The sequence below is a fragment of the Protomyctophum parallelum genome (genome assembly GCF_964188405.1).
Source record: "Protomyctophum parallelum genome assembly, chromosome: 6".
Lineage (NCBI taxonomy): Eukaryota > Metazoa > Chordata > Actinopteri > Myctophiformes > Myctophidae > Protomyctophum > Protomyctophum parallelum.
Genome location: NC_139701.1, coordinates 30,075,725 through 30,098,645, shown reverse-complemented (window position 1 = coordinate 30,098,645; position 22,921 = coordinate 30,075,725). Strand labels below are relative to the sequence as shown.

The window sequence follows — 22,921 nt, the reverse complement described above, 5'->3', positions numbered from 1 at the left end:
TATTACACTTATTTTAATTATACCCTCTTTAATGATATTTTCCAGACTGTGTACATTCCAGACAGTGCTGAATAGAAGGTTCACGAGACTCAGCCATAATAATGCATGCTGAAACTGCAGTTACCCCAACTGATCACATAGGGACACTGTTGCCCAAGTTTATAAAAAAAAACCTCTTAACAGAAACGTTTAATGCATATCACCCCTTTGGAAGTTGTTCAAATGAAACATTTGGTGGGCAGGTCAATGGTAATTCCCCTACATATTTTCACTTAGGCAAACCGGATGCATTTTATAATTTGCATTATTAGGATTACATAAAAATGACAACTGAGGCCCAGGCCGTGGCGTAACGGTCTGGGCACCGGACTGGTAATCCAGTCGCAGTGTGCCGCGGGTTCGACTCCCGAGCCCGACACGGCCTTTACTGCATGTCATCCCCCCATCTCTCTCCCGTTTCCTGTCAGCCTACTGTCTGTCCCTTCAAAAATCAATAAAAGGCGTAAGCCGCAAAAAAATATCTTAAAAAAAAAAAAAATGACAACTGAAATACCAAAAAGTATAGGACATAGCAAACCAGATGTACTGTAAAATCTAAGAATTATAATTAGTAAAGTAATAAATGTCCAACATAGGATTTCCCCCATTGGTACAGTCGGCTAAATAGAATAAACCGAAACTGGTGAAACACTTAATCACATGAGCCCTGTGTCCTATTAACTGACATTTTATTGTCAAAAATAGACAAACATTCAGTAATGTGGATTGGCTATTTTCAGCAAAGAGATTTGGTGTAGAAGTAAAGAATCACACCTGTGTGAAGTGAGGGGCGCTCTTATCATCATACATCATCATATGTATACATATTCCGTGCTCAACCAATGAAATCACCACAAATGTCATTCTGGCCAATCACAATTTGCGTTTTAACTTTTTTGTCCTCACTTTTGACTTCAATGTTTGTGTTTACACAGACACCAAAAGTTGGGCATAGGAGGGGCTTGCGCCCCTCAAAAAGAAGGGGACCATGCATAAATAGACATCTGGGGGACCCCAGTCGACGGAGTACACACTGTATGGGGTTTAAAAAGCAATGCTGTTGAAGGTTTGTGAGCTTGGGGAGGCAGACAACTGACAGATGAACTGTGAGTTGTTCCAGCTGTAGAGATTACCTATACTGACCACTTCAGTAACCTCGGACTAGAGCGATGAGAGATCACCATCTGAACAGTGCACTGGAGTTCAAAGGAACATGTACTGTGGATTATGTCAGTAATGATGCGTTAAACACAGCAAGAGTATGGCCATGACTTAAATAAACAGATTGTCTGGTTTAAAGTTAAAGATAGCTGATTCTACAAGTCCATTAAGGTCCTTTCTTTTACACTCAGCGGCAAAATAACACAGTGGGTTTTACTTGAGAAGAATCCAGTTATCTCACATCTGACTTGTTGTTAAAGCCATCTGACAGGCTGAACCAGCTGGTGCTTTTCCAATCAAGTTGGTCCAACTGTTCCAATTACAACCGGGGGATATGGGGCCATTTTCTTTTTAAGCATAAATTAAACACCAGCCGACCTGGTTGAGGTGAAACATCAAGGGGGAAAACTGTAAATCTGCTAGTTAAATTAGAACAGACAGCGCACTAATCAGGGCCAAAGTCTGTCTCTGCCAGACTGCCACTGATTCAAACACAAATCTGTTCTGACAAAGTGATCTAACACACTGTGTGGATGTTGGGGTTGAAACACACGACAGGATTTCGTTTGAGAACATCAGAGAGAAAGGGTTTTCACTCAGTGGTTTGTACAGGACCAATAACCTTTTGACTTGGATGGAAACTTTGAACATATAGCAGAAAATGATTATATATGGATAATCGATATGATCTGGCAGTAGGCCTACCTTTACCATAGGCCCAATTCATGACTGAAGAGCTGAGATTCTGGAACCTTTATTCCACTAAACATCAACTGAACTCTCTTTGTCTGTGTGTAAGTCTGCCTGCCTGTCTTTGTAGTTTCTCTCTCTCTCTCTCTCGTTCTCTCTCGTTCTCTCTCTTTCTCTTGTTCTCTCTCTCTCACTCTCTCTCTCTCTCTCTCTCTCTGTCTCTCTCTCTCCCTCCCTCCCTCATTCACTCACTATACTCACTTTCTTTCTCTAGCCAAATCTTAGACATTTGGTTTTAATCAACGAACATATTTGGATAGACAGTGAGTGCTTCTGGTGTGTGTGTGTGTGTGTGTGTGGGTGTGTGTGTGTGTGTGTGCGCGTGGCTGCGTGCGTGCGTGTATACGTAAATGTGAAGTCTGCTGGAGAGGGTCTTTACGCCACTAATGGTTTATTCAGAAACCTGAGCAGCGTGTTTTATAAAAATACGAAAATGTTCTGTCTGTTGTTAAGATAATGGCCAGCTGTTTGACCTCAGAAAACCTAACCTAACCTGACCCGAGACGTAGCCTACTTCTTCTCTCCCTGAATATTCTCAGGTGTAGCCTTGTACTATAGTAGGCCTACATGATGTAAGTCAGCCTATATAGGACAGGACAGAAAAACAAAAACCTTTATTGGGGCACGTTCTAGTAGGCCAAACAATGCCATGTAGTATTATTTTGTTTATATGACTCAATTTCCCCTAAACCAAAACTTATATAACTGATTATTTTAACATCTTGTTGCCAACATGGTTTATTTTGTCTATTGGGTTACAGTTTCATATAAATAAACATCTTTCAAGTTCAAAATGGTCCTCTAAACATCTAGATTTCCCCCCGGCCTTGCTGCCTTTAGTAGCCTAATCCATATTTGGCATATTAGTGACTGACTGACTGACCGACTGACTATGGCTGGCTGCTACATCGACACGTTATAGTCTGTTTCCCATCGTTAAACATCTCTTTAGTTTATTAGTCTGGCCTAATAATCATCACACTCTCTTTATACCGGGCCTGAAGGGGAGGTGCGTTACCAGAATAACAAAACTGTAGTAGAATAATAGCAGTTAATCTAAAGAAACCATTAGCTCATAATATGCTCACTTTATTTCCACCGTTTGGAGTCCAATTATGACACAAGTAATCAGGTTAGGTTTAGGACAAAATTATCCAAATGGAAAATATCCCGTAGGGCGTAGGCTATATGAGACGCAGTAGCCTAGTAGCAGCCTACTACTGTACATTCATAACTAGCTGCCAAGTTAGCGGATAGTGCTTCAAGCCAAGCACTGGCTGCTGATGATGATGAGTCGCACGTGCACCGGTGGTGGGAGTGTCCGCGAGGAGGAGAGCGGGGTTGGGTTCTCCTCCTCATGTGCAGCCGTGGAGGAGATGTCTTCATTCTTCACTTCATCGCGGGTGGGAGAGGAGGTTGATGCACACACAACAAGTCTTTCTGGGGGGGTGGGGATAAAAACACAGTTTGAGACGTTTTTATTTAAAACAAAAACGGATATTTGAGTTATTATCGCTCGTGTTTGTTTGCTTTCTACATTTGATGTGTCGGTGGTCGTGGTGCGGTGTGATGGGGTCCGTGGTGCTGCTGACACTGTGCGGGGTGCTGGCCGCCGGCTCGGCGCGCAGGACTCCTCCGGAGCAGCAGGACGAGCACGTCCAGGACAGAGTGAGCAGCGCACGGTGCGCGTCCAGGTGTCTCACACTGCACGTGACGCAGCTGACCGCAGCTTTCAAACACATCCAGGTACAGTACAATCAATGTCGTCGCTGTTTTTATTTAACTCTCACTGAAATTGTCATGTGTTGTACTAACTACGAGCTATTTGCCAGAGTGGCAGTCAAGTGTCTGTGAGACCGTCTGTGACAAAGACACTGTTGATCTATCTGTCTACCTGTCTACCTGTCTGTCTGTCTGTGTCAGTGCCAGTGGTTCTTTGAGGAGGTTCCAGGTGGTCCCCAGCTAAAAATGATGGAGAGTTGGTAACCAAATGGACCCTTACAGATCTTTAACTCTTGAGAGTGTAAATAAAACTAAATAGACCCTTATGGGTGTCTTAAAAAAAAAAGGACATTTCTTGGGCTCTTTTCCTTTATTGATAGATGTATACAGTATAGGTTGGCAGGAAACAGGGAGAGATGGGAAGACCATCGGGGAAGACACGCAGCAAAGGTCGCAAGATCGGGACTCGAACCTGCAACACGTTGTCAGGCTAGGTGCCCGGACCGCTAGGCTGGCCTGGACCACATCTGCAATTTACAAGAAACAAATGGATCCTTAGGGGTCTATTTGGTTTCATTTTACACTCTCAAGGATTCAATTATTGTTAATCATCTTCATTACTTAAGTTCATTTACCAGAATTCTACACATTAACAATTAGAGAAGAATGGTTATTTTTGCCTGTTATCTGTCCTATGGTAGCCTACCAACATCAACACAGCATGGAAATGTGGACATATTTAGTTTAGGGTCTGCAAGGCTAAATCTCATCAAATGGATGGTGTCACATTTACGCTATCACGATCACGATAAAGTGGATAATTAAACACATGGTTTTATGTAAACCATGACAACGGGTTAATGGTCAATGAATTACAGAATGAATTGCCAGGCTGGAAGTGTCTCTTCTGTCCTGTCATGTTGTGTCTTGCGTGAGGACATTATGAGGCATTTCGGCAAGTTGCTGTAATAGTTTTGCACAATTGCTCATCTGCACTGGTAAACACCCATCTGCGCCGTCGTGGCCTTTGTAGTGTGGAATGTGAGATTAACAGGGACATTAGGACGTTACCGAGGAAGAAAAGCCACTTATCACTAACGGCTTCAGCATGTGCAGTGCGAGCAGTGAGGCTGTGAGCTGTAGTGGGTGGGAAAGTCATTAACCACAGAGTTCAGTCCCGAAGCTGTGTGTGTGTGTGTGTGTGTGTGTGTGTGTGTGTGTGTGTGTGTGCTTGTGTGCAAATACACAAAATGTGTCCCCCTCCCTGGTCCATGGCCATAGATCTATGGCCACCTGTGTGTTAGGTAATGAGGGTGCCCCCTGGATGACTTGTAGCAGGGAGGGGTGTGTGTGTGTGTGTGTGTGTGTGTGTGTGTGTGTGTGTGTGTGTGTGTGTGTGTGTGTGTAAAAAGGTGTGAGAGTGGGAACATTAGGTTTTAGTCTTCATGAAGTGGAGTCCAGTCCAGACAGTATGTTGACCATCAAACAATGGTGGTTTAAAATGAAAGCATAACTTTTGTGATGATGTTGTAAGTCCAACATTACATCACCAGCCTTCACCTTGGTTCCGACTCTTCCTCATTGGTAACACCGAAGTCCAAGTCAAATATTGAATTATGTTGTTCACCTTCATTGGTCGATTCATTGCGCTAAAAAGTAAAAGCCACATTTGTTGAGTTGAATTAACACTGATTATTTTGCAGTGTACGTGCACCTCAGAGGAGGTTTGGGAACATTGAGAAGTTTGTGCTTAGCTATATCTTTGGAAACGGAGACAACATTAATCTCGGAAATTGCGATTGTGAAATCCTGCCGTATCATAGGACAGTTCTCGGTGCCTAGAGAGGAGGCTTGATGGATGACTGTGTGTGTGTGTGTGTGTGTGTGTGTGTGTGTGTGTGTGTGTGTGTGTGTGTGTGTGTGTGTGTGTGTGTGTGTGTGTGCGTGTGCGTGTGCGTGTGTGTGTGTGTGAAAGAATGAGAGCATTTTGAAGTACATAACCTTTGACGCAATAACCATGGACTTTTTGATAACACTTAAAGCCTCCATGACATCAGCATGAACAAATAGAACTTTGCGCATAACTTTGCGCTCGCACGCTCACACGCTCACACACACACACACACACACACACACACACACACACACACACACACACACACACACACACACACACACACACACACACACACACACACACACACACACACACACACACACACACACACACACACACACACAGAGAGAGAGAGAGAGTACTTTGCTTCCTCCTGTGGCTGTGGGTATGATGTGTTTCTGACTTCATGTGGGTGAACCCAGTGTTTTTGGCTTTTTGTGTTAGTGTGTTTGTATGCATGCGTGTGTGTGTGTGTGTGTGTGTGTGTGTGTGTGTGTGTGTGTGTGTGTGTGTGTGTGTGTGTGTGTTCTGTGTGTCTGTGGCCAGTGTGTAGCCACTAGATTGTGAGTCACCAGCGATCTATTTACACCTCTCTGCTCCTCTGGGTTTTCCACCACTTTCCCAGCTATGGTGTCATATGTTAATTATAGTCCTTGATGTATCTGCCTGTGCATTTTTGTGTGCACATGAGCGTGCTACTATGTCATATCTGTAGGTTAGTATGTCATATGTGTGCTGTATCTGTATGAGTTTTAAACATTTAGACACATTTAGACTGATTTCAATGCCTTGATATATCAATACCATTGCATCGCTGCTTGAGCTAATTTGTTACTGGGTGTCGGTTCAGGTTAGATCTGAGCTCATGTATTCAGCTGTCGTGGTGATTTAGTGCAGATGAAAAGGTCACATCACACTTAAATGAAGGCTTTCCTCTACACAGGCTTAAGCCTGATTTATATGAAAATACCGGTAGGCCATGTATAAGCCAAACGTGTCATGGGTGCGATGCGTTGTGAGCTTGTGAATCTGCTATTTTTGGCACGTGACTCTGTTATATGACAGAGCATAAATGAGGCATTACAACGAGTGCAAGTCTGGAATGAGCTAAAACTATTGACAGCTATGGCGTCTAGTGGCATAGGGGTAAAGTTCCCTCTCTCACCACCATGGGCCGGGCGGGCAGGCACTCCAAAGAACACAATTGGCCGTGTTCGCAGTTGGGAATCTGGTTGGGGAGGGCGATCTGTGTCGGCTTACAGGTTCGGTGTCTGTTCAGCAGGGAGTGGAACTTCATCGCATGTTCCATCGTGTTCCTATCATGTTTCTTCACAAACGTTACAACCTTTTTACTGTGTAGCACTAGCATGACTATCTCTCATGCAGATAATAGTAAAGGGCTGAGGAGAGGAGTATATTTTGTGTAGTTGTGGTTTGAGCCTGTTGGTTGATAGTCAGAGAGGGCATGGGCATGTGTGTTGCCATGCATGCATTTGTGCATGTGTGTGTTCTTGCTCTGCGGTAGGTCATTCTAATCAGGCCTCCACGGGGTCATTCAGCCAACCAGTCACACTCTGACAAAGACCAGAGATAACCAATCACCACGTCAAATTGGACACAGAAAGACACTCAGATGACCTGTGGTATAGATGCAGGTGCATGACACCATGGCACTTATTAACATTGTAGATTTTCTAACATTGTAGATTTTTAAATTAAAAAAAATATTTTGTATTGAAATGCCTTGATATATTTTTGTATTGAAAGTGAAACGCCTTGATATATTTTTGTATTGAAACATGTGACTTTAATATATGCATACATTGTAAGACTGAAAAGTATAGTAGGGCTGCAGCTAACATTTATCTTCTTAGCGATTATTCTATCAGTAACTTTTTCGTTTAATCGTTTAATGGAGATGCCCGGTTTATTGGTGTATTTATTTATGTAACAGTCAGGTAGAGGGATAGACAGACTTGCAATCCATAACTTTTTACGTCCTATCCGGTATTGAAACCTGGGTCTCCCGTGTGAGAGAGAAAGACCAGATTTTTACCAGTCAGCCAAGAGTCCCGCTTGACCAGGGGAGATGGTGTACTTATAAGCTTCAGGCAGCACTTATTGCCAACCAGTAGTTGTCCTACTAAGGTCGACCACCTAAGGTCGACCACCTTGGCTTCAACCACTGCATACGTGCTAGTTACAGTACGTATATTGTATTATACATACCATACAGATAGTTCAAATAGTGTTTTAGTAATCAAAATGAGGTTCTGGATTGCAGCTTTAAAGAGAATCAAACAGACAGACACTGAAGGCAGATAGACCATCAGTGGGCGACATCTAAAAAAAGAAGCTTTTATTGATTTATACGAGTGCTTCTCTCTTTCTCTCTGTCTCTGTCTCACCTCATGTGTGTTTCTCTCTTCCCTTCTCGCTTTCTCTTCCTCCGTGCAGCTGCATGACCGCAACGTTATTCGATCAGTTAGAAACGGTAATAAACTTTTAGTTGCGCAGCAGCGTAGGAAAGAGTTTCACCTGAAACCAGAACAAAAGAATCGGCAGCTGTAAATCATAGCAGCAGGTACTGTAGCTTTGAGCGGCATGGCTTTGGTCTCTGCACTTCATTCCTTCAACTAATACGACAATATGCACTGAAATACGGAGTGTTAATTAAACCGCTAAATGTTTACACTTGTTTTACGCTGTTAAATACATCTGTTAATTCATTCATTGTTTGTAAGTCTGAGAGTATACAAGCCATTTGTTCACTCTCAGAGTTAACTGCACACTGAGGATTTTCCAGTGTAAGTTGACCACATCAAACATGTAAAGTAATACTCCAGCTCTGGCCGGCTGATGACTTGGTATTTGAAGTATTGTGTTTAGTGCTCTTTGTGTCGTGGCGTGGCTCATTTGCCACGCATGAAAGTCCTCAAGCACTCGAGCGTGTCCGTCAATAAAAGGGAAACCGTCCATAGTCCATATAAACAGACAAGGCAGATGCAATAAAACACCCACTTTGTTGTGATGCATGTTGTTGTTTACAGGATGCGGGGCACCACAAACGGTTACACACACAACCCGTATGTCGCACACGCACCCGCACACACGCACACACGTGCGCACGCGTGCACGCACGCACACACACACACACACACACACACACACACACACACACACACACACACACACACACCGGTGTGTCAGCTACTGTCGGGAAAGTTCAGACCTCAACATGGACTTTCAGGGAAGAGGTTTATGTGAATCTGTGTGTAAGTTGGTCATACACGTACATACAGTACTGCAGCCACACACGCACAAACAGACACACACACACACACACACACACACACACACACACACACACACACACACACACACACACACACACACACACACACACACACACACACACACACACGCACGCACACTTCATAGCCTTGTTTGCCTCTGGTCATCTGTGTGTGATTAGCAGAGTTAATGCCTCATGTTAAATAGACTGAGAAAGTTTCTACTGCATTTCACCACTAATACTGACCACAACACACACGCACGCACACGCACACACACACACACACACACACACACACACACACACACACACACACACACACACACACACACACACACACACACACACACACACACAATTGTTTTATTGCACTGCATTTGGCTGAAGTGTGATTTACATCTCCATCTCTAAGAACCACAACCTGGGTTCACTCAAGTGTGTGCAGCTGGCCGTGTGCGTGTGTTCCTGAGCGTGTGCGGAGGGTATGTATGTGTTTGTATTTGTAGGTGTATACTGTGTGTATGCATGTTGTGTTAGTTTGTGTGTGCTCCTGCCTCTTCTCCAGCAATATCCAGCTTGTTATTCCTATACAGTGATTACTGTGCTATCAGGACCATGTGGAAGTCCTTAGAGAAGTTTTCTTTTCTCTTTTCTTCTTCTTTCAGCAGTGGGTCAGGTCTACTTTTGATGGCTGCCCTCAAAAGACAAAGAGTTACAAAATGTATTAATGAGCACTCTCAGGGTGAGAGAGATCATATATTTCCCATTGGATCCAAAGAATGGAGCCAGAGAATGTTTAAGAGCCCCTACTGATCTGCAACCCAGCCAACGTGGAAAGACTTTTACTAGAAAAATACAGTCTGTTTCTTGTTCGTTATCCTTATCCTTTAAGTCATTCATCACAATCTGGTGAGAATCATCTCTTAAGATATGTCATATACCCGCACAATACTCTATGCTCGTAGTCTTACTGAAATGGATTGCAAAACTTCAAACTTCTAATACAACTATTTAAGCCAAGATTAATTGTACAGGCTTCCTTCTATCAATGTAGCATTTGTGATGAAATAATGATGTGTGTGTCTTATGGACACCCACCAGTTAGCGGGAAAACATATTTTTGAATAGGTTTCACCATGCAATGAGAAGAAACAACCTGTAAAGACGATCAATAATATCTTATCATTTGATAGGAATGAAAATGTCCTCATCAAAGTTCAAGTTGACTGACTATACATAGGGCAATCTCAATTTCAAAGTGGTGTGGCAGAGAGTTACAGCAGTCATAGCTATTCTCACCTACAGTACAGTAAATGATAATGAATGTCCACTTCTTCATACCAGCACAATCATCAGTCAGTGATATCCACCTTTCACCTTCTCTCTGTTTACTTCATCTCCTCTCTTTACAATTACCTCTCTCCCTTGCTCACTCTCTTTCCCAATATATATGTAGCTGTTTTGACCCTCCTCCACCATCACCATCACCACCACCACCACACACAGAGGTGCACACACGCACACATGCACGCACGTACGAACGCACGCACGCACAGTGTCGCACACATGCATGCATGCACGTAGGACTGACTGAAACTCCATTCTGACCACGAGTAAAGGGCCGTCTGGCACGCAAACCCATTTAAACTGCCCTGATTGAGACTGACAGCAAATATGCCCCATGAAATTGACGAGGGGTGGAGAGGGGGGTAGTGCAATAGACAGGAGGAGAGATGGAGGCAGAGGGGACAGAAAATAAATGTGTGAAGGAGAGGGAGAGGGTCTGGAGTGAGACAGGGGATGCAGGAACAGAAAGCCAAAATATTACTCCATGAAGCTGTTTTACACACCTGGAGATATTGATCTGGCCTCTGAACGTTCTCCAGCTCTCTGATTGTAACATGTTTATAATCGACCACTCTGTATCCATCTGTCATCACAGCCATTATTTTCACTTTAATGAAAAGTCTGGTTGTTTCTTCTTTTGTAGCGATAGAGTGTCCGTCTGCCAGATTTGTACTTTGTTGTAGGATAGTGTCGCTTGGCAAAATTAGACAATGTGTTGTGATGCGTGTGTGTTTTGGACCAGACTGACTATAAATGTAGCTTTATACATTATAGGCATTATACATAACTCTGGTGGTTTGAATCCCCCTTCGGATGGCTGATGGACATTTGTATTTGGGAGCGGGATGATGCACTTATACTTCCTGGGAGGGAAGGAGATGGAAAGAGAGAGAAAGTAATGGTCAATCTCCAGAGAAAACCCTAAGCAGTTTGAACAGCGCAGAACACAGTGGAGGTTATGTGATGATGACGAAGGAGATCAATTCAACACACTTGATTGTTGAGAATACTTTAGAGACGAGGTCTTTGTGTTGGTGGGGCCACTGTAAGCGACGCACGTCTGCTCTTTAAGATTTCAGGGCATAGAGACAATACAGCCTTTAAAAGAGGTAGGGACCGTGTTAAATTACTTCTACAGAGAGATGCCTTTAGGATACACACAACACCCCAAAGGCTAAATGAAGAATTGTTACTTGTATGTTTTTGTTTATTATTGTCTTTCTGGGTACTGTAAGGTTGTATAGTTTTTTATGAAAGGCGTTTTAATGGCCTATATAAGTCTTATACACTTAACAGTGTTATAAGTGATTATTATTGGTTCCTGCAAAGAATCCATATAGGGATTTGCTTCACCATACAATAAAAAAGTCACAATAAAAAAAAAAGTAAAAAAAAATATATATATAAAAAATCTCAATAAACAATAAATCGAAAAAACTTTCAGTGAGTGCTGGTTATTTTTGTTATAGTATACGAGCCCCACACGCTTATAGCGCTGCGTCTACATTGCCAAAGAGGAACTGTTTGGAGGAGATAAAGCATATACCATGGAGGAATACAATGGAGAGACAGGGATGAGAGAATAACTCTCTCTGCCGTGACACCAACATAATCCTTCCTCTTCTGCTTTCCTCCCTTCCTTCCATTACCATAGATTTGTTACCGTCTATTCACCCGAGATCTAACCTCCACTTTAATCCTGTTCTCCCTCCCTCTATCTCTCTCTCTCTCTCTCTCTCTCTCTCCCTGTTACCTGCTAACTGCTGGGATTATGCGCTACTGTTTGGCCCAGAGTGTCAACCCTAGCATGACCTTAGTAACTCAACACACATCAGAATCACACACACTTTCGGTCTTCTTAAAGATAGACACACACACACACACACACACACACACACACACACACACACACACACACACACACACACACACACACACACACACACACACACCCTCACACACACACACACACACACACACACACACACACACACACACACACTGCAGGGAGGGTGCATAATATTCACATATCCACTGTGAGCCAGGGTTTTCTTTGGTTTATCATGGTCACATAGCAACGCTCTCTACAAACTAACCCTAACCAAACTTACTGTTCTCTTAAACTTGCTCAAACGTCTTCCAACCTAAAAAGTGCACATCACAGTGTCTCACTGTAAACATTTAGCTGGTTTTGGACTGGCATTTTCCATCTGCACGTCAGCAACGATGGAGCGTCAGCTTTGGAGTGGGGGGGGGGGGGGGGGGGGGGGGGGCGACGTCAATTGCAAAATACAGTGGGATTAACTCCATAGCTCCACTATCCGTGCCTAGCTAGCGAAAATAATGACTTTTACATGCTGGATATCACAGTTACAAGGCTTGTTTGGAACAGGAAGCCTTTTCACACACCAAAGGCCAAGAGAGCAGCAGCTCTGGTCCAGAAATAGACAGTTGGTGCCCATGTTGATTGTCGACCGAGCAGTTGTGTCAATATGCTGGCCAAACATCAGTCAGTGCATTCCAAAAATGCATTGGCAGCCACCAATAACCTTTTACATGCATGCTTATGTATATGTATGCATGTGTATATGCATGTATATATGCATGTATATATGTATGCTTGCAACAATCACACTTTGAATTAAATATAGCTACAGGCATGTTTCAAAGCTGGGAGACTGCAGGCATGCATTTTCAGAAAGTAAACAACTGGTATCTGCTTTGTCTTAAGCATCACCTACCGGTATTGGACAGTAATGGTTTTATATTAATGCTTTGATATAAGACAGTGGTTTTCAACAACGGTGTTCAAGGTGGTCCCAGCTAAATGATAGAGAGTGGTACCGAATGGACCCTTATTAGACCTTTAACTCTTGCGAGCGTCAAATGAAACCAAATTGTTTCAGTACGGGTCCATTTGGTTTCATTTTACGCTCTCAAGAGTTACATTATTGTTTAGTTTTGGAGTCTTGAGAGGCTAAATGTCAAATATCAAATGGTGACATTTTGTGAATGGTGGTCTGTGGCTCAAATGCTGAATAAAAGATGGGCTTGATGTGAAAAGGGTTGAAAACCACTGATATAAGATGTTACGCACCAAATTCACCTAAACGGGATGCACACGCTGATTAGACACACCAACGGACTGACATGCGGAAACAATGGTTGGACATGCGCTGCTCCCGTGCTTGCAGTTAGGCTTAGGTTAGGGTAGGTTGTTGGTCTAGATCAGAGTTCACACACACCATTCTCCCTCACCTGCACCCCTGACCTCTCTAACCCCTAACCCCAGGACCCTTAAACCCTAACCCAGCCCTTAAGCCCATTCACAGCAACAATGCACTGACTGCTTTAAAGAGAAGGGTTGGAGGTGTGTTGCTTTGTTTAGGCTAAATACAGCTCACTGAGTGAAAGAGTTTAGGACTCATTAAGAGGACTTATCTGACACGCACGCACGCACGCACGCACGCACGCACGCACGCACGCACGCACGCACGCACGCACGCACGCACGCACGCACACACACACACACACACACACACACACACACACACACACACACACACACACACACACACACACACACACACACACACACACACACACACACACACACACACACACACACACACACACACACACACACACAAATACACACCAAGCCACGCACAGCACACACACACACACACACACACACACACACACACACACACACACACACATTCTTGAATGTACACAATTCACTTACTCACGCACTCAAGCACATCACTCGCTCACCCCCCTACCCCCCCACACACACACACACTCACTCACTCACTCACTCACTCACTCACACACACACACACTCACACACACTATTCTAATGGTTGTTTTGATGTAGTATGATGACATCATGATTGTCCCGGTGTTGACACAGCGTCTTCAGGAGGACTTTAATTGGCTGGATCATCATGAAGTGATGATGTCATACTGCCTGCCTCCGCCTTCATGCTTTTAACCTGCCTGGTGAGCCACAGAAATGATTTAAAACAGACTTGCTCCATCTCAGGTTTTTCTTTGCCACAAAGTTTCCATTTATCATTTATTTACTCTTTGTTTCATTACATACTGTAAGCATTCCCCTTTCTCCCTCATATGAATATTGGAAATAAGCAATATGGCTGTGAGCAGGTGTTCGCTCCAGTGAGCACATTCACAATTTATCTTTCCCTTTTGGCCCCGTGGCTCTGTGCTCCAATAGTTAGACAAGCTGATTCTTTCCTGTCCAAACTCTCCAAACAAATGGTTGTGGAAAATGAAAAGCTATCCGTCATGGTATGGTAGGGTGAACAGGTTAACAAAGTATATTATCTAATGTTTCTTAACTACGATGATCCTTAGACAGGGAATGTCATGCCAAATGTTTGCCTATTATAGGCAAAAACCGGTGTGAGCTTATAGATCGGCAATGTTTGGGAACAGATTTGGTGTAGGGGCGGCGGTGACTCAGGGGTAGAGTGCCTGGATGGTAACCGTAAGGTTGCCAGTTCGAACCCGGGCTCCCCCAGAGTTACTGTCGAAGTGTCCTTGAGCAAGACACTGAACCCCTAATTGCTCCCGATGTGCTAGTTGGTGCCTTGCATGGTTTCCGCTGCCATCGGTGTATGAATGTGTGTGTGAATGGGTGAATGTAATGCACAATCTCTGTAAAGTGCCTTGGATAAAGGCGCTATATAAATGCACCATTTACCATTTAGACAGAAAATATGGTGGGGAGTCTGGGGACCCTCACCCTGGTCAATGAAGTATAAGGTTTAAACGGCTTTTTCCATGTATTTACAAACATAGACCATTTGTCTGTTAATAGCTTTATTTTTAGACTTTAGACTCCAATGTCATTGATATATTAATGAATATACCTAATATATAATTGAGTCAATTAAATCATTTGAATTTCATTTCTAAATTAATCTTTGCATTAAAAGGGCAAGTCTCTAATATAATCCAATGTTTTCCTCAAAAGTCAACAACAAACCATGGTATGCTGTGTAAAAAGGTCTGCAGTAATATCAACTGAAGCAGTCCTGAGCCATGAGCTAAACTCTAGATGAGCTAAACTCTAGATTGGGACCAAAAAAGATGCCCTTTTCTTTGAGTCCCCACTCCCCAAAGTTCTAGCGAATGTCTTAAGAATTGACTTGAAAGGGTGGAAAACAAAATTATTTATCCTGGGTTTAAAGACCCCTTGTGATTGGAGATGGGGTTCATTTGGTTTTGATATTTCTGGCCCTGTGGTCGTGTGATGACGTGCTCCGTCTCCGTGGTTAAGGCAGCCATATTTACTGGTGGTCTTGACTCACAAGCCCCGGTCACACACACACACACACACACACACACACACACACACACACACACACACACACACACACACACACACACACACACACACTACACACGCTTTCTCAGAGTGACGTGTTGACTGTGGTCTCCGTCTGGTTCGGCAGACACAAACACACAGTTTGTTGCTCATGTCGTTTTACACCCAGAGCATAGTTATGTAAATAAGAAGGTGGTGTGTGTGTGTGTGTGTGTGTGTGTGTGTGTGTGTGTGTGTGTGTGTGTGTGTGTGTGTGTGTGTGTGTGTGTGTGTGTGTGTGTGTGTGTGTGTGTGTGTGTGTGCGTTTGTGTATGTGGGCAGCATGTGTCGGATATGCCACGGTAATATAATGGAGGCATTTGTTCAATGACCTTTCACTGACTGCATATTTCTGTGTGTCTGGTTGTAAAATGTGCATGTTTGAAGACTGCACTGTCTCTCCCTCTTTAATCTCTCTCTTTCACTCTCCCCAACTTTATCACTTTCTCTATTTCTCTCCCTCATTCTCTTTCACTCTCCCCAACTTTATCACTCTCTCTATTTCTCTCCCTGCACTCACTCACTCACTCACTCACTCACTCACTCACTCACTCACTCACTCACTCACTCTTCGTTCTGTCCATCTTTCTGTCAGGTTTTTTTGTTTTTAATAATAGTCCTTACCCGTTCTAATATATGAACATACTAATGTAATGCAATGTAATAGATTACATTATTGATTGGGAGGGAATTGTTAACGGATGATCTTGGGAAGTTGGATTGGCCACAAAAGTAATTTTATTACCAGTAAGACGCCTGGGGGCGAGAAGTGTGCACTGGCCATATATTGAGCGTGTCTTGAGTGTACAGGGTTTGATGAGGTCAGATCAACATATGGAATGTCAGAACAGGTCATCTAAGGGTGGCAGTGGTGGCAGTGGCTGCATCCGAATTGCTAGGGTTGTTCCCTACTCCCTACCCCCCATACGGGGATCCAGACTCTAGTGGACTCTATAGTGATGATTTCGGACAATACTCCCTGTATGGGGAGCACCGACTCTGACGTCAATATCGGTAGAGGGCGCTGTAGGTCCGCGGGTTCATGTACTTTTTATTTGCATGAAATCCCCATTAGGTTTTTTCAGATCGCCTCATAAAGAACTCATTTGGATATGAAGGATCAACTGACTACAAGAAACCAGTCAAAACGCTGCTGCTGAATTTTCGCTAGGAACAGACTGTATCAAATAAGTGCAGACTGCAGGCTGTCACCTCCCTGCAAGGACAATTTTTTTAAAGTTTTAAATTCATGAATGAATAAAGAAAAAATAGGTTAATGAAAATATGTTTGCAGGCCTATATGTCTATGATAGAAAGGTTATTTTAAAATAACATAGGCCTATGAAAAATAGCCGATCTATAAGCAACACGACGTCCGTGTTGTGAGCTTGTATCGGGTAGGCCTACTTTTGGTAAAGAATTACCAAAAGTAGCCGATCTACAAGCTCTGCTCACAGTAATAATAAGGATGTTTGGTGTTAACAGAAACAGCAGTCCAATAAATGACTGCCTACATAATGAAGTTTTAATGTATTTATCGCAATTCAATTAAATAATGTTAGATAGCATATTTTTTCATGGCAGGAATTAATGAATATTAATAAAACATATGTTCGGACACAATTAATGTGTCTCACATGCATGTATTTAGCCTACGTTTGTGATAAAGAATCTCACAAATATATTCTACAGCAAGCAACTGATTCCTCTCCTAACGTCATGCGCTGGGCCTGGGTGATACAATGGATCAGTAATACTATTGCAAATGAGTAATTTATTATAAATAAAATAAAACAATTTCAAATAAATGCACAGATCATTTGTCTCGAGATCTGTAGCTTCGAGATCCGCCAGGGAAGGGAAAACGAAAGTTTAAAAAGTACATTTGTGTTGAGTTCTTTCGCTGGTTCAACTTCTGCCTCTTCTGAGTTGGAGCGCAATGAGCGCATGCATGCAGAAGCAGCGCACGTGCGCAAACACGTGCATGTGCGCTCAAGAGCGAGCTTGAGCAATGCATTATGGGGCAGATTTGCTTCGCTGTGTTTTTGTAGTGACCATCGGATGCTCCCTACAATTCCCGGTGCATTGTGGGATACTTCAGTCCACTATGTTAGGGTGCAAAAATGCTCACTACACATTCGGACACTACAACAAAATGGCGGAACGCCAAAGTAGTGCACTATATGGGGCATAGGGAATGAATTCGGACACAGCCAGTGTCTTGAGTATACAGGGTTTGATGAGGGCCCAGGTATGGCCTTAATTTTCGGGCCTGTTGAGAACTCTAGTTTTCGCCCGCTGCCAGGCGCGGCTTGCACAAATGAACACCTGGACCTCTTTGGTGGGGACGTAACGACTACAAATAAAGGTAAGAAAGCTTTCTAGTCTGAAATTGGCAGGGGGAAAAGAGAGAACGCTCTAATTCCACAAGGGGAGAAGGCATGTGGAATGTTGCACCGAAAACTGACCCATACGTTAATCTGCGTCCCTCCCAACATGCATTTCACTTGTGACTGCGGGATGATGTCGGTGCTAGGAGTTGATTTTGGTGAAAGTGAAGAAAATTATGGTAGTGCAAGCAAATGTTTGGTGCTTGTAAGTAGTGCACAATTAGGCTGGAGGTCAGGGCTGTGCGGTGCTATGTTCCTTGAGGCTGTCCATGCACCGTGGCGTTGTGAGATGGGCCCCTAAGCGAGCAGCAGTCTTGCTCTGTACTAAGGAAGTGGTTACAGGCAGGTTATAGACAGACTTTCCTAGAATTAATAATAACATATGTCCTTTTCCTTCTCTTGCAGAGTGACCAAGTTCTGGTTTGGTGTGAAAACCACAGACGCTGCTCACAGGTAAACACACACAGGCATGCAGGCACGCATGCAGGCACGCAGGCACGCACGCACGCACGCACGCACGCACGCACGCACGCACGCACGCACGCACGCACGCACGCACGCACACACACACACACACACACACACACACACACACACACACACACACACAGGCAGTAGGTGGGCAGTAGATGCTAAGCAGACATGTGTGCAATGCAGTTTCCAGATTTGTAACACTAAACACACCCCATGTTAGATGTCCCGTACACCTCCACAGTGTTTAGGCCTGCTGATCATATACAGCTCCAAAACAAATCCACCCCATACAGTAAGTAGAGTTTCCTAAATGACGCCTTTTTGATTGTGTCACGTTGTCAATGCATGTGCACTGCAAATGGTTACATGACAACGTGAAGGAACAGGCCCACCACAGACCCCCTTTGCTCATCCATAGGCGGGAGAAACCAAGTTGAGCGTGACCACGGTTTGGCACAGAGCTCAGTCATCACATTGTTGAAAACAACTCATTCTAAAGACGTATATAGCTGGTTTCACTGTAGTAGTTTATTAGGGCTGCAACTATTGATCATTTTCTTAGGAATTAAGTATTGATTACATTTTCAATTTATCAAATAATCGCAAAATGATTGAATGCGAAAGATTTGATTAGTCTGATTAAACACTAAAGCCCTATTTTACACTTCATCGCACACATGAGTTGCACAAGAATAGCAAGCTACAAGCTCACAATGCATCGCACCACAACATGTTTTGAGCTTGATTGCCTATTTTTGCTACTTTTGCATTTAAAGAAAGAAAGATCGCCTTTATCAGCATTTATTTTTATTGGCCTAAGCTAAGAATTGTTTATAGACTCAAACTTTTTTCTTCCTAGTGCTCATAATGCAGAAGTGCAGACATGTAATTCCCAGACCATTAATAAGCAGAAAATAAGCAGGGGGAAAAAATGATGATTGGACAATAAATGGATGTCACCAGTAAGGTACACACATTCAAGAGCATGCATGTGTACACACACACACATACACATGTACACAGGCGTGCGCAGGCAGCAAACACACTCTTTCCCCCCCTCTTTTCTTTATGTAATCCCTACCACATGTCTCCAGTAATAGTAAATGTTTTGTTTTTAGTTAAAACGCCCTCACCCCCACCCGTGCCCTGTTCCACCGCTCAACCTCCCCGGAGCAAAAATTAGCCCCTGTTTATTCATTTTACACAGCCTGCCAGCAGACGTCAGTGTGTGTGTGTGTGTGTGTGTGTGTGTGTGTGTGTGTGTGTGTGTGTGTGTGTGTGTGTGTGTGTGTGTGTGTGTGTGTGTGTGTGTGTGTGTGTGTGTGTGTGTGTGTGTGTGTGTGTGTGTGTGTGTGTGTGTGTGTGTGTGTGTGCATGCGTGCATGTATGTGCATGGAGCATGCACAAAGGCTATGTGTGTCCACACGGTGCGTGTGAATTCATCGTTTAATTGGAGCGGAGTTTCCTTACTGTTTATTTTTAGCAGCCAGTTCTGTCCACTGTTATATGCTCTACGACTTTCTTTCATGTTACAGCTTCTTGCACTGTAAAATCCTGAGTGTTAATTTATTTCTGAGTGTGTGCAAATGGTACAAAATGGACCAGTAAGGCACTATGGGTTCAATTCCTCCTCTAGCTCAGTGCCTCTAAATCTTTTGAGCAACCCCCCCAAAATAATACATTTTGTACTGGGGACCCCAACCCTGACAAGCAGAATTGTAGGAGTTGAAGCATTACATTTTGTTCAACTCTGTTCCATTGTGAAAATAGCCGATCTACATGCTCACATGCCTCGAGGCACTGTGAGCATGTAGATCTGCTATCTTCACAACTTTCTGCCTCTAATGATTTGACAATTTGGTCAATGTTAAATCTTTCATTTTTCATTTAGTTAAATAGTCACTGTAGAAATGTACAAATACCTGTATATATTGGTTGGTTTGTTTACTGTTGAGTGAGAACACAATGTTGCAAATTAAGCAAATCATACCCATACTGTAGTTGAGAACCACTGCTCTACTTGGCCGTGTTCATGGGTGGGAGGCTGGCCTGGGAGGGTGTTCTCTGTCGCTGTAGTCAGTGACATCTCATGTTCGTCCTTCTCAAGCGAAGATGACCAATTGACTTCACGTCTTGTGGGTGCGAAGATGGTGGATGAGGCCGGTCCGTGCACGGAATGTCCTATTGCAGTGAGGGCATGTGATGTCTGGGGGCTGGCTAGGTAAGATGGAGGAACTGGCTCTGGTCTTTCGGAGCTGACACTTCAGTTTGGCTTCCTGGATGCGGCGCTCTACTCCATGTCTGACTGACAGGTCGATTGGGTCACCTGTTGAGCAGGGAGGAGAACTGGAAGGGATAGAGTGGGCCTGGTCCCTGTGTATCAGAGGAGACACATGGTTGTCTAAGCGGTTCCCAACCCTTTTAGCTCGAGACCCAAAGAGAAATCTGATGTCTCTTTGGGACCCAAACTAGTGAAAATTGCAGCTCTACAAGCTCACAACACCTTGTGATGCGACGTGTTGTGAGCTTGTAGAGTTGCTATTTTCTCTACTTCTTAAAATTAATGGATTGTTTTAAATGAGAATTTGTGATTATTTAGGGGATTTATCTTTTGAAATTATAATTAAAAACAAAATGTAGAAAACAAAAAAATAAAGGGGAATTTAGTAATTTACCTGCTACCCATATTAATTGGAGTCACCGTTTGGGAACCAGTGGTCTACTCTACAGTCTACACCCTCCCCAGACTATACATAGGAAGGGATTGGAAATGACTAAATTGGGGAGAAGAGTTGATCAGACAAGAGAAAGAGAATGAGATATATGGACAGGTAATTAGAGTGGAGTGGTGGGGTACAGAATGACACTGTAAACTGAGAGAGGAGTGTTTTGAGAGAACGCTAAAACATTGTCAGGGCGGAGGGGTCTTGTATGTTTCTGTGTAGTGTATTTCAGTAGGAAGGGTCATGGAGCTTAACCCAGTTATCTGTGAAACTGACCTCGTATGTCAGATGAACCCTGTCTGTCAGCAGAGAGGGTGTGTGTGTGTGTGTGTGCGTGCGTGCGTGCGTGCGTGCGTGCGTGCGTGCGTGCGTGCGTGCGCGCGCGCGTGTCTAGAAGTCAATATGTCAAGAACATCCTGCTCCATTAAGCCCTGCCATCCGTACCACACACACACACGCACACACCTTACACCTCGCCTCTCTGTCTACCCACCCGTCCTTTCTCTCTCCTCATTTTCCTCTTGATGTTGTCTGGAGTTGACAGCTTAACCTTTGTGTCGTGTCCCTATTTTGGGCATTTCATATGTCATTTTTTTTCTCCATTCAATAGCAGATATACATCAACAAAAGAGAACGATAGAGGAGAAAAACTAACCGAAAGGAATGAGTGCGAATGGAAGGTGTTTACCGGTTTATAGTTATATTATCCTGTGTGTGTGTGTGTGTGTGTGTGTGTGTGTGTGTGTGTGTGTGTGTGTGTGTGTGTGTGTGTGTGTGTGTGTGTGTGTGTGTGTGTGTGTGTGTGTGTGTGTGTGTGTGTGTGTGTGTGTGTGTGTGTGTGTGTGTGTGTGTGTGTGTGCGTGTGTGCGTGCGCGCGTGTGTGTGCAAACACACAGCTCTACAGCAACGACAGTCTGAGCTAAAATCAATACAACATAGATAAAGCTCCAACACTGTGCAAACCACAGCCACTATTAAGATATACATCGGTGCCATCTGGGCACAAGTAGATTTCTCAGTACACCTCCCAGGATTACAGTAGATTACTTATTAAATGGGTGAGAGCGAATTTATCGCTTTCTTGACAGTCAGTGTATAAAGACAAGCAGATGTGTAAACACTGTCTATCTATATGGCAGGCCGAAACGAAGTGCAACAGAGATTTGGTTCAGCAATCGCGTCAGGGTGGCGCAGGGGAAACGGTCCTGCCCACCATCATGAAGATGGGTTTGATTTCTCCACCGTGCCTCTGACTTGCCCGGATGCTCCAATGAAGCTAATTTGGCTGTTCGCAGGTTCGCTGGGAAGATGTCTGGAGCGGGTAATCTCTATCGCCGCTAGCGACTTCTACAGATTGGTTGGGAGAATTGGCAACGACTAAAATGGCGGAGAATAATAAGAACACAATGTTGTTGTTGAAACAATTGATCAACAGTTCAGCAAATTACGACTATATAGATTGAAGAATGAATGTGTATCCCATGTGTGTGTAATTGCAAATTACCTTCAATGATCTGATTCATTCTATTCTATTCTATCCTATTCTCTAATCATGTGTTGTGGATGTGATATAGCAGAGAATGAAAACCACACATCCATCCAGACTGCATTGCCATACTAAACTGTGCTGCTAGAGCTCTACCTTATGGCCAGTTAGTGTTAGCAGCAATCACTAAACCTCTCTTTATGGTAATGGCTTCTTCATAAGAAACAGATGACTACAGAGAC

At 43.6% G+C, this 22,921-nt stretch overlaps 1 protein-coding gene across 1 annotated transcript in view; it reads left to right on the top strand.

Moving 5' to 3' along the window:
* Positions 1–3,362: 3,362 nt before the first annotated feature.
* Positions 3,363–22,921, top strand: part of anos1b (anosmin 1b) — a 58,002-nt gene continuing 38,443 nt past the window's right edge. Inside the window, exons 1-2 of the mRNA XM_083767800.1 lie at positions 3,363–3,696; positions 18,402–18,449. Coding sequence (XP_083623926.1) covers positions 3,493–3,696; positions 18,402–18,449 — 252 coding nt within the window. The 5' untranslated portion in view covers positions 3,363–3,492. The remainder of the gene's footprint in view (positions 3,697–18,401; positions 18,450–22,921) is intronic.